Source organism: Nelusetta ayraudi, unplaced genomic scaffold (assembly GCF_046127955.1).
Source record: "Nelusetta ayraudi isolate G7.1 ecotype Tasmania unplaced genomic scaffold, CSIRO-AGI_Nayr_v1 ptg000042l, whole genome shotgun sequence".
Classification (NCBI taxonomy): domain Eukaryota; kingdom Metazoa; phylum Chordata; class Actinopteri; order Tetraodontiformes; family Monacanthidae; genus Nelusetta; species Nelusetta ayraudi.
In genome coordinates, this window is record NW_027466092.1 from 19,231,532 (window position 1) to 19,245,784 (window position 14,253).

Consider the following 14,253-nt stretch of genomic DNA (forward strand, 5'->3'; position numbering starts at 1 on the left):
ATCAATGTAGTGGTTCACACATGGAGTTCTCAGTAGACATCTGCAAAGTAGTGTCTGTTGTGTTGTTGTTAGGCTGCAGTGGAAAACATCTACACCCACAAAATACAAATCACAATTAATGTGAATCCCATAATATCCTTTGTGTGATTTAAAGTTGTTTGGCTGACTGGCTTAGACTAAATATATCAGTTTTCTTCACTTTTACTAATGATTTTTTTGGGTGGGATAAACTTTTCTATCTGTCGCGTGAATCAGAGGTGGGAAGTAACATAGTACAAATACGTTGTTGCTGTACTGATTTTTTCATGTATCTGTACTTTACTTGAATAGTCCTTTTTCTGATGACTTTTTATTTTTACTCCCCTCAAAACATTCAATTGACTTTTGTGATTAAAAGTGTTTAAAAGATACAAGTTCTGTTCAAAGTATTATTATTATTATTATTATTATTATTATTATTATTATTATTATTATTATTATTATTATTATTAATTCATTCATTCATTCATTCATTTTCCATACCCGCTTTCGTCACGGGGTTCTGCTGGAGCCTATCCCGGCAGGGACTGGGGTTGGTTGTCACACTGGTTATCAATGGGGTTTCAGTAAAAAAAAAAAAAAAAAAAAAAAAAGATAGTAAAAGTAAGTGATTTAAAATAACATGTAACTTTTTAGTTTTTAAGCTACAATCACCAAATATGATTTAAAATGAATACTAGTACTGGTCAACCCCCATGTCTTTTAAACATGAATTTGAACCAGGTGATTTTTTTTTATTTTTTAGTTAATTAAGGAATTTACAGTGCTGAAAAAAAATCTAGCCTTTATTAAAAACAAACATTTCACGAATACAATATGAATATTACATCAACATTAATATGTTCATTCATTCATCTATTTTCCATACCCGCTTTCTTCCTGAGCTCAGGGTCACGGGGGTCTGCTGGAGTGTGTCCCAGCTGTCATAGGGCGAATGCAGGGTGACACCCTGGACAAGTCGCCAGTTCAACATTACAGTAATATGTTTGTGTATATACTTAAAGTCACTTGAGAATATATGGACTATGTACTGTTGGTCTAATGCTGAACTTCTCTCCATTTTCAGTGGAGTAAGTGTGACAACCAACCCCCAGAGCAGCATGACAACCTTCCTACAACCAACCTCTGGACAAACCAAATGGTTTTTAGCTTGCTAGCAAAAAGGTGACTCAAATTAAAGCTATTACCTTTAACTTTTTAATAAGTGTATGATTTTTAAATGACCAATAACCTACAAGCTTTTAATACAAAAACAATACCAACATAAAAAAATTACTCTGACCCATACAAATCACATGTTTTGTGTTTTATCAATATAACCAGTGCAAACTGAGCAGGATGTCAGACTAATTGTTTGATGTCAATATTGCATTACGAGGCCCTCTAGTGTGACTGAAATAAGCGATGTGACAACCAACCAGACAACCCGCCCCGGTCCCCTACATTTACTTTTACTTTTGCTTGTGTAAACTGGTTGAATCAGTCATTTTACTTTAACCTTTTTTTTTTTTTTTTTTTTTTTTTTACCACAACCCATAATTTTATATGATTATAGAATGTGAATACTTTAGCCATATCTGGTGTGAACACGCACTGAGCATGCCAGAGAAAAAGTCGAATGACGTCCCCCACCACCTCTCTTGCTGAGTTGTGCCGACCAGCCGGTGGCGGAGGGAGGGCGGTTCCGAGGTGGGCGGGGCAATCGCTGACGTACACGCACTTCACGGCTGCGCAACCTCACAGGTAACAAGGCGGAGCGCCAGTGGCCGTCTGACAAGTTTCTGAGACCGAAACTTTACTTTTGCCGACGGAGAGAAGAGAAGATATTCGCTTTGACGGTGAGTTTAGTGTTTTGGGAGCTCTAACAAGCGGTTTGTGTCCACATTTTGTGTCGAGAAGGACCAGGGACAGGTTGTGGGACAGGTCTGTTTCCTACTTCCTGTTTATGTTTAGTCCAAATGAGCGACGAGTGCCTCAGCATCGCCCTTTCTGCTGCCGTTCCAAGTGTTTGTTGATCCCGCAATTAAACTGCGTATGGTTGACATTCACGAATACTAACGTCAGGTGTGTGGACTGAAGTACTTCTTGGAATGTGGTTCTTTGGAGGAGGGAGGGGGGAGACTTTCTCCCCCGCAGCCCACTTGTCAGTAACAGCTTCATGTACTACCTGACAGCTAAAAGTCCATAGTTATGTCATTGTGAAGAAAACAGTAAGAAAATACGGCAGTTGCCCTATTAAACAGGAACTGATTGCCTTTCCCAATATTGTTAACACAACACAAGTGATCTTTTAGTGCCTTTCCTCTGCCGTCCTGCGCCTTCCACATTTCGGCCAAGTCTGCTGAAACTTGGGTGAAATTCAAACCCCATGATGCTAACTAACTTCGTTAGGCTGATTATCGTCTTGCAGTGCGGTAAACAGGATGTGAGTTGTTAAGGGGCAAACGACCCAATCAGGAAAAAAAAAGGAAAAAAAAAGGACAGGAGTAAGAGAAAAAAGGTCAACGTTTCTTTAGCTTGCTGAAACAGGCAAACCCTAACCCGTAGCCTAACCCAAATAGCAGAATTTGTTGGACCGTTCTTTGTTTCAGAACATAAACTGATCTGAGCTCAAGTGTTGTTGGCTGTTGCTTTAAAAATAGGTTATGTGGCATGCATTTTCACCCAATCTGTCAGATACATTTGTCAAATGAATCTACAGTTATCACCATATCTGTTGATGATATCCGGTGTTTAAAGGTGTTACCTATTAGGTACCAGCAGATCATAGGAGAAGTTGAGGTGGCAAGGTGAATGTGGGCAAATGTATTGTTCTGTGGCCAGTTTACAATAGGACCAGTCACTTCAAAAAACATGAGTTGAAAAATCACTTCTCATCTAGACGTTCATATTTTGTTTCCATTAGTCTGGTCTAGTCTGACCTGGTCTTGTTGTGCCCATAACAAACATGTGAGTGGTGTGTTTACAGAGATGTTCCAACACGTGTGTTCAAATGAGCATGCGCTCTGTGTGAAACCTTGCTGGGGCGGCTGCGGGGAGCGGTGGCATTTGACACGACTGAGAGATCTCTTGACAGTGCGACACATCAGCAAATCAGCGAGCAGCAACGCTAACACACAAATATCCTCACAGAGTGGGTGTCTTGTCTTTTGTTATGGTGTGTGCTTAACATGAATAGAATGCAGCCAAAATGTTTCATTACCCACAGTCCATTAGGGCTTGAGTAAATATTTTCAGATGAGAACAGCAAAGGTCATTGTTGCTCATCAAAGAGATTCCTTTATTTGTCTGTCAGAAGATTAATAAAACATGAATCAACATGTAAAAAACATTGCTTAGAATTATAGAATTGTCTGCATTATTGTGATCACCTTGACTTATTTGTACAGTAATTGGTAAAGTATGGCAAAAAGCACATTAGGCTTGTTTTTTTTGCCATTTCCGCATGATTTTAAAAGAATTGATGTTTTCTCTGTTTCATCGGGACTGCAAATGTACCATGAGGTTTTAAGTTGACTTGTTCTGTGGCTGGGTGTGTAGGGCTCAACTTTTAATGTCGTTAAACATTTGATTGTTCCTCAGCCAAATCCATAAAAGAGTTGCAGCAGGCAAGTCAATGTTTAACAGTTTTGTGTGTGTGACAGGTCAAAAGTTACAGTGTGACAGATCAGCGTGAGCATGCGGAACCATTAGCGTTCAACACCATGTGCTATGCAATAGTACATAGTTTTACATTATATAGTATAGCATATGATATATATATATACATATACATATATATATATATATATATATATATATATATATATATATATACATATAATATATATATATACGTGTCTAATATACTGTAATGACATATCACCTCTGGTGTATGTTGAATAATAAAAAAAAAACATTGAAAGAAGGGACAATGCACTTTCCATACATCCATCCATCCATCCAAACATACATACATACATACATACATACATACATACATACATACATACATACATCCAGCCATTATCTATCACTGCTTCCCCTGCACTCAGGGTCACAGGTTTTACTGGAGACTATCACAGTTGCCTTCAGGCAAAGATGGGGTTATACCCAGGACAAATCAGCAGTTCATTCATTCAGTTTAGACAGAGCTGCCAGTTTGCATCATGTGCATGTCTTTTCACTGATGGGAGCTACGGTACTGGGAGAGCACCCATACAGACACAGGGAGAACATGCAAACTAGGGATTGATACCCTTACCTTCCTGCTGTGAAAATTAATCTGTCCTTGTAAGTTTACTCACCTTTAGTTTCAGCACATAATTCTTTTATTTGAGCTTATCTCAGTCGTCTAGTGTTGGAGGACTGAGATATTGTGGGTTCAGTGCCTGGCTGGGTCATACCACCAAAGACTATAAAAATAGTACATACCTATTGCCTCCTTGCTTGGCACTTTGTGGTGTTTTCAGGGTTGGACTTGTAGGGTTTGGATTACCCAATGATTCCCACTCCCTCAAGAGATGGGTCTATTTTGCAACCCTTGGGACTTTGCGATCAGTGGCACTTTAATATAACCTTTATATGCGGAACAGAGTCGGAGATACAAAATTGCAAAATAATCAAAATGCTGATGAATAGCGTAGTGCGAATCTTTACAAACGTCTATGACTCACACTAGAATTTCTGAATCAGAGATGATTCGTAACGAATCAGATCATCAATTTCATAACTGTGTTCTTTCTCTCAGGTTTCTTTTAAAGAGAAGAGCAACCAGTTTCCAGCCTGTTGTTCAACCTCACCGTTGTAGTCTGTCACTTGCTCCAGGTCGGTCAACGCTTGTGGACTATCTTAGAAACACAAGGGAGCTGATCAACCTTCGCCAATCACTGGATCACTGGTCAAGCCTGACCTGTTGGTGGATGAAACCCAGTCCCCACTGACCGGCTGCTTTTGAAATTTGTCAGCTGAGGCAAAAATCACCCACACAGACAGACTTGAACAAGGTTGACCAATGGCGGCGTCGGAGCTGATCCAGGACAGCGATGACATTCGGCCCCATGTGGAAGTGAACGTGACCACCCTGAATCCAGCCAGTCCTCTGTCTCCAATCGTTGCCAACGGCAAGCCGGCCCGCCTCGCCGCCCCGCCGCAGCCCACGCCGCCCGGTGTCGACACGCATGACGGCAAGAGGCACCAGGCGGGCGGCAAAATGGGCAACCTGCTGAAGCAGAGCCAACTGATCGACTCGCTGAGTTGCGGCCTGAGGAAACACTGCAACTACGTGAAGATCACCGTGCCGGAGGAGCGGGGCAACCGCCTGCCCAAGGAGTGGTGGAAGACCGGGGTGGCCTTCCTCTACGCCGTCTTCAACCTGGTCTTCACCACCGTGGTCATCACCGTCGTGCACGAGAGGGTGCCGGACAAGAGCAAGAACCCGCCGCTGCCCGACAAGTTCTTCGACTACGTAGGCCGAGTGCCGTGGGCCTTCACGGTCACCGAGGTCAACGGGCTGATCCTGGTGGGACTCTGGCTCGTCCAGTGGCTCTTCCTCAAACACAAGTACGACCCGCAGAGCCGCGGCCGCTCACGCGTAGCTCGGGTGTAGCGTCCGTACCCTAACTTGTGCGTGGTTGTTGCCAGGTCCATCGTGGGTCGCCGCTGTTTCTTCCTCATCGGCACGCTCTACATGTACCGCTGCGTCACCATGTACATCACCACACTGCCTGTGCCGGGGGAGCACATGAAGTGCGCTCCAAAGGTGGGTAGACATGCTTTTTCAGTGTTAGCCAGTGTGCAAAATACAAGTGAGCCCCCCGCCCCATACGCCCCTGATAAACCCATTAAACCATTAAATTATAGAGAAAATGTAGAAATGATGTTACTAGATCTGATGCAGAGAAGCTCTAAGTTGCATTGGTGAAATATTGTAAGGTTATTATAGGCCTCCCGCATGTTAAGGAAATTTCTATGAAGAGTAACAATCAGGAGGATGGGACCCCCACCCTAACCCCGCCACCACGAATATTGACGGGTATTTGGCACACTGGCATTAGCCAATACTACAGTGGCATACGTCTTGCTGACTGCGCTTCCCCTACAACCCTGCAGCTGAACAACAACTCCACTGCCAAGATATGGAGGATCATGACGCTGATCTCCGGAGGAGGTAACGCTTACCGCAGCTGTGTTCCACTCACTAATTCAACCTCATTCATGTTGTGATCACTCTCTGTCTGTAAGGGGCAGTTTATACCTGGTTAGCTGTTCAATTCAAATAAATGTGTTGAATTCAACTGAAGTTTATTCCAAGCAGCAATCTTGTGATCTTTGTATTGTGGAAACTGTGCCCTTAGGATGTGTATAGACTTTACACAGCCAACTGTGTGTGTGTGTGTGTGTGTGTGTGTGTGTGTGTGTGTGTGTGTGTGTGTGTGTGTGTGTGTGTGTGTGTGTGTGTGTGTGTGTGTGTGTGTGTGTGTAGGTCTGTCAATCACGGGCTCCCACATGATGTGCGGTGACTTCCTGTACAGCGGTCACACTGTGATGTTAACACTGTCCTATCTATTCATCAAAGAGTGTGAGTAGACTCACTGCACTGCACTGCACTGCAGAATAAACTTGACACATTTGAGCCTCTTCACTGGTGGTGGGCTCTGACACCTTGTTGTTGACTGAAGTGCAGGTATTAAACAGGGCTCCAGGCTGCTCCTAAATGGTCACATTTTGCCTCTAAAAGTTTAGACAGTACAAGTAAATTGTACTTGTACTGTCAAGTAAATTTTGCATGTACTCACAAATATACACAAAACATTTGTTATCAGTAATTTTGCCAAAAACCTTTTTATTTGAATTATTGAATGCATTTAATTGCTGATCTATTTCCACATCAGAAGTTTGTGAATTTAAAACATTATAGTTTCTGCATTTTTGATTGAAGTCTTTACAAGTAATGCATTGAAAATGAGAGAAAATGTGAACATTTTCTTTCCAAGTCTTTTTACAGTGCGCCTCGAGATTTTCTGCTTGCACTCCTAAAATTCTAAGTTTGGGCAAAAAAACAAAACAAAAAATTAGCCTAGAACCTTGTTAAACATATTGCAGTCAAAGTTGACGGTGACCTTAACGTGATCATCATAGCTTTATTATGGTGTGCAATTCCCACCGGGACAAACTTTCCTCTGTGACTTTTCCTGCGTCTAGACTCTCCGCGCTGGATGTGGTGGTACCACTGGTTCTGCTGGTTTCTCAGCACCACGGGCGTCCTCTGCATCCTCGTCGCTCACGAGCACTACAGCATCGACGTGCTGGTGGGATACATCGCCACCACCAGGATCTTCTGGTGGTACCACACCATGGCTAACATGCAGGTACGTCAGAACCCCCACAGGACTCCGGCACAGCGCTGCTTTCCCGTCGCGCTCTTGTGTTTCACTTTTCTTCCTCCCACTGTGTCCCGTGTCTTTGTCCAGGCCACGCGTCAGGTTCCCAGCAGTTTCCTGTCCAGGGTTTGGTGGAACCGCGTCTTCAACTTCCTGGAGTGCAATGTCCAGGCCACGGTTCCCATTGCGTTCTCGTGGCCCATAACACCGCCCTCCTCCTGCAGGCAGAGGTACAGGATTGTAGAGGGGGGAAGGGATGAGTGAGGAGGAGGCATTTTCACACCAGCTAGTGTTTTCTGCTGGTGCCTGCACTCCAAGGATGTCACCACTGCGTCATTACTACCACCTGGCATTCTTTTTTCCACCCAGAGACTTGAAACAAACTGTTTCCTTTGCTGCCAAACACTTGGATTAAAAGAAAAGAAAAGAAAAGAAGACTTTACCTATATTGTCTTCATATGTCATCGCTTGTTGGTCCTTGATCTCCATGATGTGGCAGACATTGTTTGCCCCTATTAGATTTACCTTTTTAATATTGTGTCTCGTCTCATAAATGTCAGTTTTTTCTACGTTTGCCATATTTGTCTCTTGGGAATTAGAAGTCCTATCTGCACACTCCAGATTTTGATGCAGAATGAAGTGCATCATGCTCCTCCATCAGCCATCCCACCTGCTGAAGATTCACTGCCTACTTCCTGTTAGACAACGCAGGGTATGTGTGCGGCGTAGCTGTAGTGTTTAAATCCAGAACTTGGGCTAATTTTTACGGAGAGTGAGTCAGTTCTTGTTTACTTATTGCAGTTGTTTCCTATGCTAACAATGTGCCTGATTGAAAGTTTGGAATGAGAAGGAACAAACTGTTATTTCATCGTCTCTTAATGTATAATGTCACTCTTTTGGACACTTGTTTCTAAACTATCAAATGTTAGCGCTAACGTTGCTTGTGGCGCTTCATGGACAGAGGAAAAGCGCTGATGTTTTTTTATTTAATTTATTTAAGAAGTCTGTCTCAAATGTAAAATCTTAAAAGTCTTAACCTAATGAGACCCGAGTTAAACAATTAACATAGTCTATTTCTATTCATAAACTGGGTCGTTGTTGATTTGGGGAAGTGAAAGAAAGCTAACGTTATAATGTCACTCCTTGGTAATGTGTAGACAATTTTCTCTTTTTCCAAAAAAGTAGAGGTAAAGTTTTGTTCACTACCGCTCACTGGTCTTCATAAACTTTTAGCTAAGACCAACTGATTGCCAAAAGCGGAATGAAAATGTTGCCTTTTGGTTTCTCCCTTAGACAAACGACACGACTTGTCAAAGGTTTATTTTGTTCTACGTTATCCAGTAATGAAAGCTAAAAAGAGACTAAAGCTACTTGTAGTTGTAGTTTCAGCTTCAGTACAGGTCTTTATGTATTTCTGACTTCCATAGTAAGTACTAATGAAGCTGGTAGCAACTTAGCATCACATAGCAAAAGATCCATTGACAAATTAATTCTTCTCTTTTTCAGTTTCTAATCCTTCTTTTTTTTAAGTTATATTTTGAGAGAATTGTATTAGGGTATTGACCTGCTGAGCCTCAAGCAGACTGGTTTATTTACTGTTAAGTTTTAGTGGTCTTTTTAGTGAAACAAAACTTGCCTAAAATTGCTGCTGATTTTCAAGTTGGGTTAATGAAGAATTTTGTTTTGTTATTTAAGAGAGTTCACATGTTGTTTTTTTGTTTAAGTGGGTGGCAAAAAAGTCACACTTTGATTTGTTAAGAATAAAAAATAAATAAAAAAATAGTACAGTTGTTGTAATTGGTTGTTCTTTTAAAATATATGCCAGACAGCCAGACAGTTTAACTCAGTTTCATGCTGTTTCAGTCACAGGCCAAGTGTTTTGTGCATGTTATGTTGGGTGTGCTGTCACAGTAACATTCATTCATTCATTCATTTTCCATACCTGCTTATCCTTGAGCTCAGGGTTACGGGGGTCACAGTAACAAAGAAAACAAAAAAAGGCGCCGTCTGTAGTCTTTAACCTTTAGTTACAAACTTCCTGTTTGCTTCCTCTTCCTCTTTCTCTTTCCCTGGACAGAAGAAAGAAATGAGAAAAGTCAACCTTTCTCTTCCTGAGGCGCACACCTGTATGGATGTTGGGATGTGCAGAAAACTACATACGTAGTTGTCCTTGGCTGACCACCCAGGGAAGAGTTGCATGTGCAGCTGTCGCTCCTGGTTGGCCAGCTCGTAGTATTTGGACTGCTCCGAGTGCGACAGAGCGTGCCACTGAGACACAGGGACACTGTTAAATATGGACTACAGTGAAAGCTAGTAAGATTAAAGGGGCAATAGCTGATTTTCATCATTCTCAGATATTAGGTAATAAAAAACAGTGAAGTGATGCTCTGGTGGTGCTATACCGTCTGGGGCAGAGCATCAATTTTCAACAAAATAGAAAAAAAAAAAACACGCATTCTTAAATAAAATATTAATATTAAAGCTGTACAAGGACCTGGAAATTCAATCCAAAGAAAATGTTTTTTTTTTAAATGGCCCGCAACACTCAAGTGTCCATCTCAAAAAAATGTAGTGGTCTGACCGACCAAGTCTTCCTCAGTATGTATGCTTGTCCAGGAAATGAAATCATTATACAGTCTCATCTTCAGACACGGGTGCACTCATTTCACTTGTCATCAATTTAAAAAATCAAATGATTTTGAGATGAAAAAACTTAACACAGAAAAAAGGTACGAAGAAAACAACATAGGATACAGGTATGAAAGGCAGCAGAGTCAGTAATACTATTAAAGATTTTTGAGACGGACACTTGAGTGTTGTGGGACGTGTTTCATCAAAAACAGCCCTTCTTGGCCTCATTTGCCGGGTGGCTGTATATGGCGCAAGCGATTGGTTGGCAAAGCCAGTGAGCCTGCATTGCAACACATTGCAAAGGTGGAGCTGTGATCAGCAAACCTGATTTCCATCCCACCAATTTCTTGTAACCAAATCAACAAATGGGCAGGGGACATCATCAACATCCTCAAAAGGATACAAACAGGTACTGATATTTCAGTACTGTATTCAGTATCACTCATCACCGCCATCAAGCATGTCTGGTCTCCGGAGAGAGATCAGAGGCAGCAGTTAAGATAGAGGTTGGCTAGTCCTTCCAATGCAGTATGCTCATATTGCTGAATAGCCAACGCGACTAACTAACTAAAGTAACTGGGCCTGGTGCCACCACAGTGAGTTGTGAAGCTGACATTGCCTAAAACATTTTTTTTATCTTATCTACATGATCTACACATTCTGCAAATGAAAAATATCACACAATGTTCCAGATTAATTTGAGTAGGTATCACAATACCTACAATAGTAGCAGGCACCACATTTGAAATGTTTTATGGAGGAATAAGATGTGACTGAGGTATTTTTCAAATAGTCAATGTTCACTTTGCTTTGAATCAGATATTTGAAGGCATGAAATGGGAGTGAAACATAATCACATCTAAACAATACTTTATTGTTTAGATGCTTATACTAAACAAGACATGGGCAAACTACGGCCTGGGGGCCTAATGCGGCCTGTTAAGCTTTTTAATTGGGCCCGTTGAACTTGAAGAACTTCTATTAATAGTAGATAAGTCATAAAACGGCTGCATTTCATAATTCCTTTTCAGTGTTTTAAGAGTCATTTCAGTAATGGGATGAATACCATGGGGCTTCAAAGACACTGATTTTGTTCTAATGCTTTTTCTAAATTTTCATTAGACATTAAAGCTCATGCTTTCTACATATCCCATGATATATTTTTCACTCCTATGAGGTAGGTCACCAAAACACTCCATCCATCTGCTCCGGCCCCAATGTCAAATTTTATAACCCATTGTGGCCCACCAGTCAAAAAGTTTGCACCAGACACGAGGACCAAGTTGTGGCATGAGGCCAGTGTGATGTCATCGTGGGCTTGGAGGCTCTCACCCTGCGGCCCAGGATGCGGTTGATGGCGGCACTCTCTCGCTGTGGCCCCTCCAGCAACACTTGGTGTCTCATCTCCTTCATGTAGAGCATGAAGGCGTTCAAAGGCTTCTTGACCTGCTCTCTGCCGCTGGGGGCCCAAACAACATGCAGAAAACACAGAGAGAAGTGAGCCACCCTGCATGTGGAGGCGTCTTCAGCACCATGGACAGTGCTGGATGTAGCCCCTCTACACTGAAGCTGATTTGTCTGATCATAAATGATAAGTCCCTTCATCTACACAATGTAGTCAATTTAACATATTCTTCTACCTCCTATTTATTTATAACATATAACTGGCTTCATTCTAGGGATGTTATTTTTTGTGTGCTTCTAAGTTCCATTACATTTTTGAGGTTTCTCACACCACTGTTGTCACAACAAGAAACGTTTCAAAGACATTCCAAAGCATCCATCTGCTCACCTGGTGGCGCTATTGCCCTGGTAAGCCAGAGATGCCAGTGGAGCGTTGCCAGCTGACGCAACGGTCGTCCTCATCAGATGGCTGTACAGGGAGGAAGTGGTGAGGTGTGTGTGGCTGTAGCTGAGGAGGGGGACAAGCGGATGGACGGACGACTGTAGAGAAATAAGAATGAGTTTCATTAAGGGAACCTCTTGTGTCGCTACAGCAGAAACCGGGATTCTATTTCTATCGCTCATCAATGGCTAAAACGGATTCGTTTTTTGGTTGTTTTTTCTTTTTTAATGGCAAAACCGTCTAGGTATTCTATGTTCTGTCACACTTGTGTCAGTCCTACCGCAACATACTGTGGGGTCTTAGTAAAACAACAAGGCAAAGGGCTTCGCAGCATTCAGTATTTAACTTGTATAGTTTCTCAACATCTCTAAATCTAGTATCGCCGGATTATCAAATAAATAAGTTGTGATCCGCATAGTACTAAAACGTATCAAATAATGAATATTAGTGGAAAAATTGCGCTGAAGTGCCCCTACTGGTCAAAAAAGATACAACATTCAATCAAAGAGAGGTATCCATTGAAGGGCAGAATTTTAAAAGCATAGTTTTTAATAATTGACTCATTCTAGAGATAAGGGACAAACCAGGTTTTAAAAATCGTTTTTTAATATTTTCACACTATATTCATTGTCTTTGCCTATGTTTTGACGTGTGACGGCGTTGACCAAAGGTAATGTATTTTGCCGCCAAATCTGTTTCGTACACAGCAGCTTGCTGTGTACGAAACCCCAAATTCAGTTCACTGCTGCTTTAAATAAATCATCCCAGAAGCAGGACGGAGATGACAGGACGGTAATGTCAACATTGTTCATCTAAAATGTTAAAAAAAAAAAAAAAAAAAAAAAAAAAAAAAAAAGAGAAGGTAATGGGGTCCTCAGATATATAGCTGACCACACTATTGGCTAATTTAGTGAGGATTGTGGAAAAATCTGACAGAGTTGACAGAAACTGAGGACACAACTTAGATAGGCAGATTTTTAGGGAAAATATTGTTTAAACTGCACTCTATGCTTTACAAAATACATGTAACCCTTCTTTTATATGGATGTTGAATAACATGGACCTCCCAACTAAAGATCAATCAAACAAATTCACAGCAAACAAATAAATAACGAATGATAAAACATACATGTTACATACAAAGTTCCTTCAGATTGAACTTTTCCAGCATGGAAATCGTTATGAGTTTATTGATTTGTAACATAAATTAGACTTTTATTTTCTCAAGAATCAGTGAATTATAATTTTTCTTCCCATATCTGTTCTATATTTTAACAGGGTAACGCGTCGAAATACTGAATACTGTCAGGGCGCGCGCACCCGTCGGACATTCTGGGTTACATTTAACACTGATCGTGTTAGAAGGGGAACATATCGGCTAGGGGGAACGTTAGAGTCGCACTCACTGCCGCAGGCTGAGTGTGAGATGGTGAGGCGTAATCCGCATATGATGTGCTGCTGCGCCGCCCCCTGCTGGTCGCATCTACGTGCTGCAGTGGAGGTGGACGCCGGTCAAACAGCTGTTTTGAACTGGTGGATCCACTACAGGTCGGACTCCACTCCGGCGCCATCATTGTCATGTCCTGGAAAAGGCTCAGTACTTAGTCTTAGACGGCTACTGTTGTTCTCTTTCCCATATGAAATGATACAGACATCGTATCGAGCATCAAATCCACACCAAAGGGGCGGAATAGAACTTAAATAAAGATGCGAAGATAAAGAATAAAAATAAAGATCATAAAACACTCATTGGATAAGTGTCATCATTTCACACCAATAACAAAAATGTGAATGTGTTAAAAGTAATATAAAAATGTTACATTTCAACAATTTGTAAATGCAAATCTCACATGCACAGTGTATATGCAGGTCTGTTGATTTGGTAATAATGATAATAATTACCTTTCTCATGGGTGTTGACTCCATCTGTGAAGGTTTGATTCACTCGTAGAAATAGAACTATTACTATTATTACTAAGTTATTACTTTTATTATAATACCATATATATATGTCAAGCTAAAGTATGAGACAAGTGAGGAAGAGAGACCGATGGCTGAGTGCTGGGGCTAAGAGCAGCTTGCAATGTTTGTCAGACGCCCACCCACCCTAACAACCCCCTCACAGCTCACAGACTGTTTTTTTCCTTTTTCCTTGAGAATGCGCTCTGGTAGGGACCCTGTTACTGCTTCACAAATGACTCATTATGTGTGTACTTCTGGTTTAGGTTGAAGTTGGTGGATGGATGTGTGAATAAGCCATCCCCCTTCCTCTAACGGCAGGCTGTGCTAACATTCTGCCGCTGAGCTCAAAAGAGTTCCACAGTTTCCACACAGGACCACACCTGCGTGTGTCCAGGTGAGTCATCACATTCTGAC

At 41.6% G+C, this 14,253-nt stretch overlaps 1 protein-coding gene across 1 annotated transcript; it reads left to right on the forward strand.

The window, feature by feature from the left end:
• Positions 1-1,726: 1,726 nt before the first annotated feature.
• LOC142894134 (phosphatidylcholine:ceramide cholinephosphotransferase 2-like) lies at positions 1,727-9,182 on the forward strand. The gene is made up of 7 exons (XM_076035297.1): positions 1,727-1,877; positions 4,769-5,580; positions 5,662-5,779; positions 6,130-6,187; positions 6,503-6,598; positions 7,222-7,388; positions 7,491-9,182. Exons 2-7 carry the CDS (start codon positions 5,033-5,035, stop codon positions 7,662-7,664), a joined length of 1,161 nt encoding a protein of 386 aa, XP_075891412.1. The 5' UTR covers positions 1,727-1,877; positions 4,769-5,032; the 3' UTR covers positions 7,665-9,182.
• Positions 9,183-14,253: the final 5,071 nt, after the last annotated feature.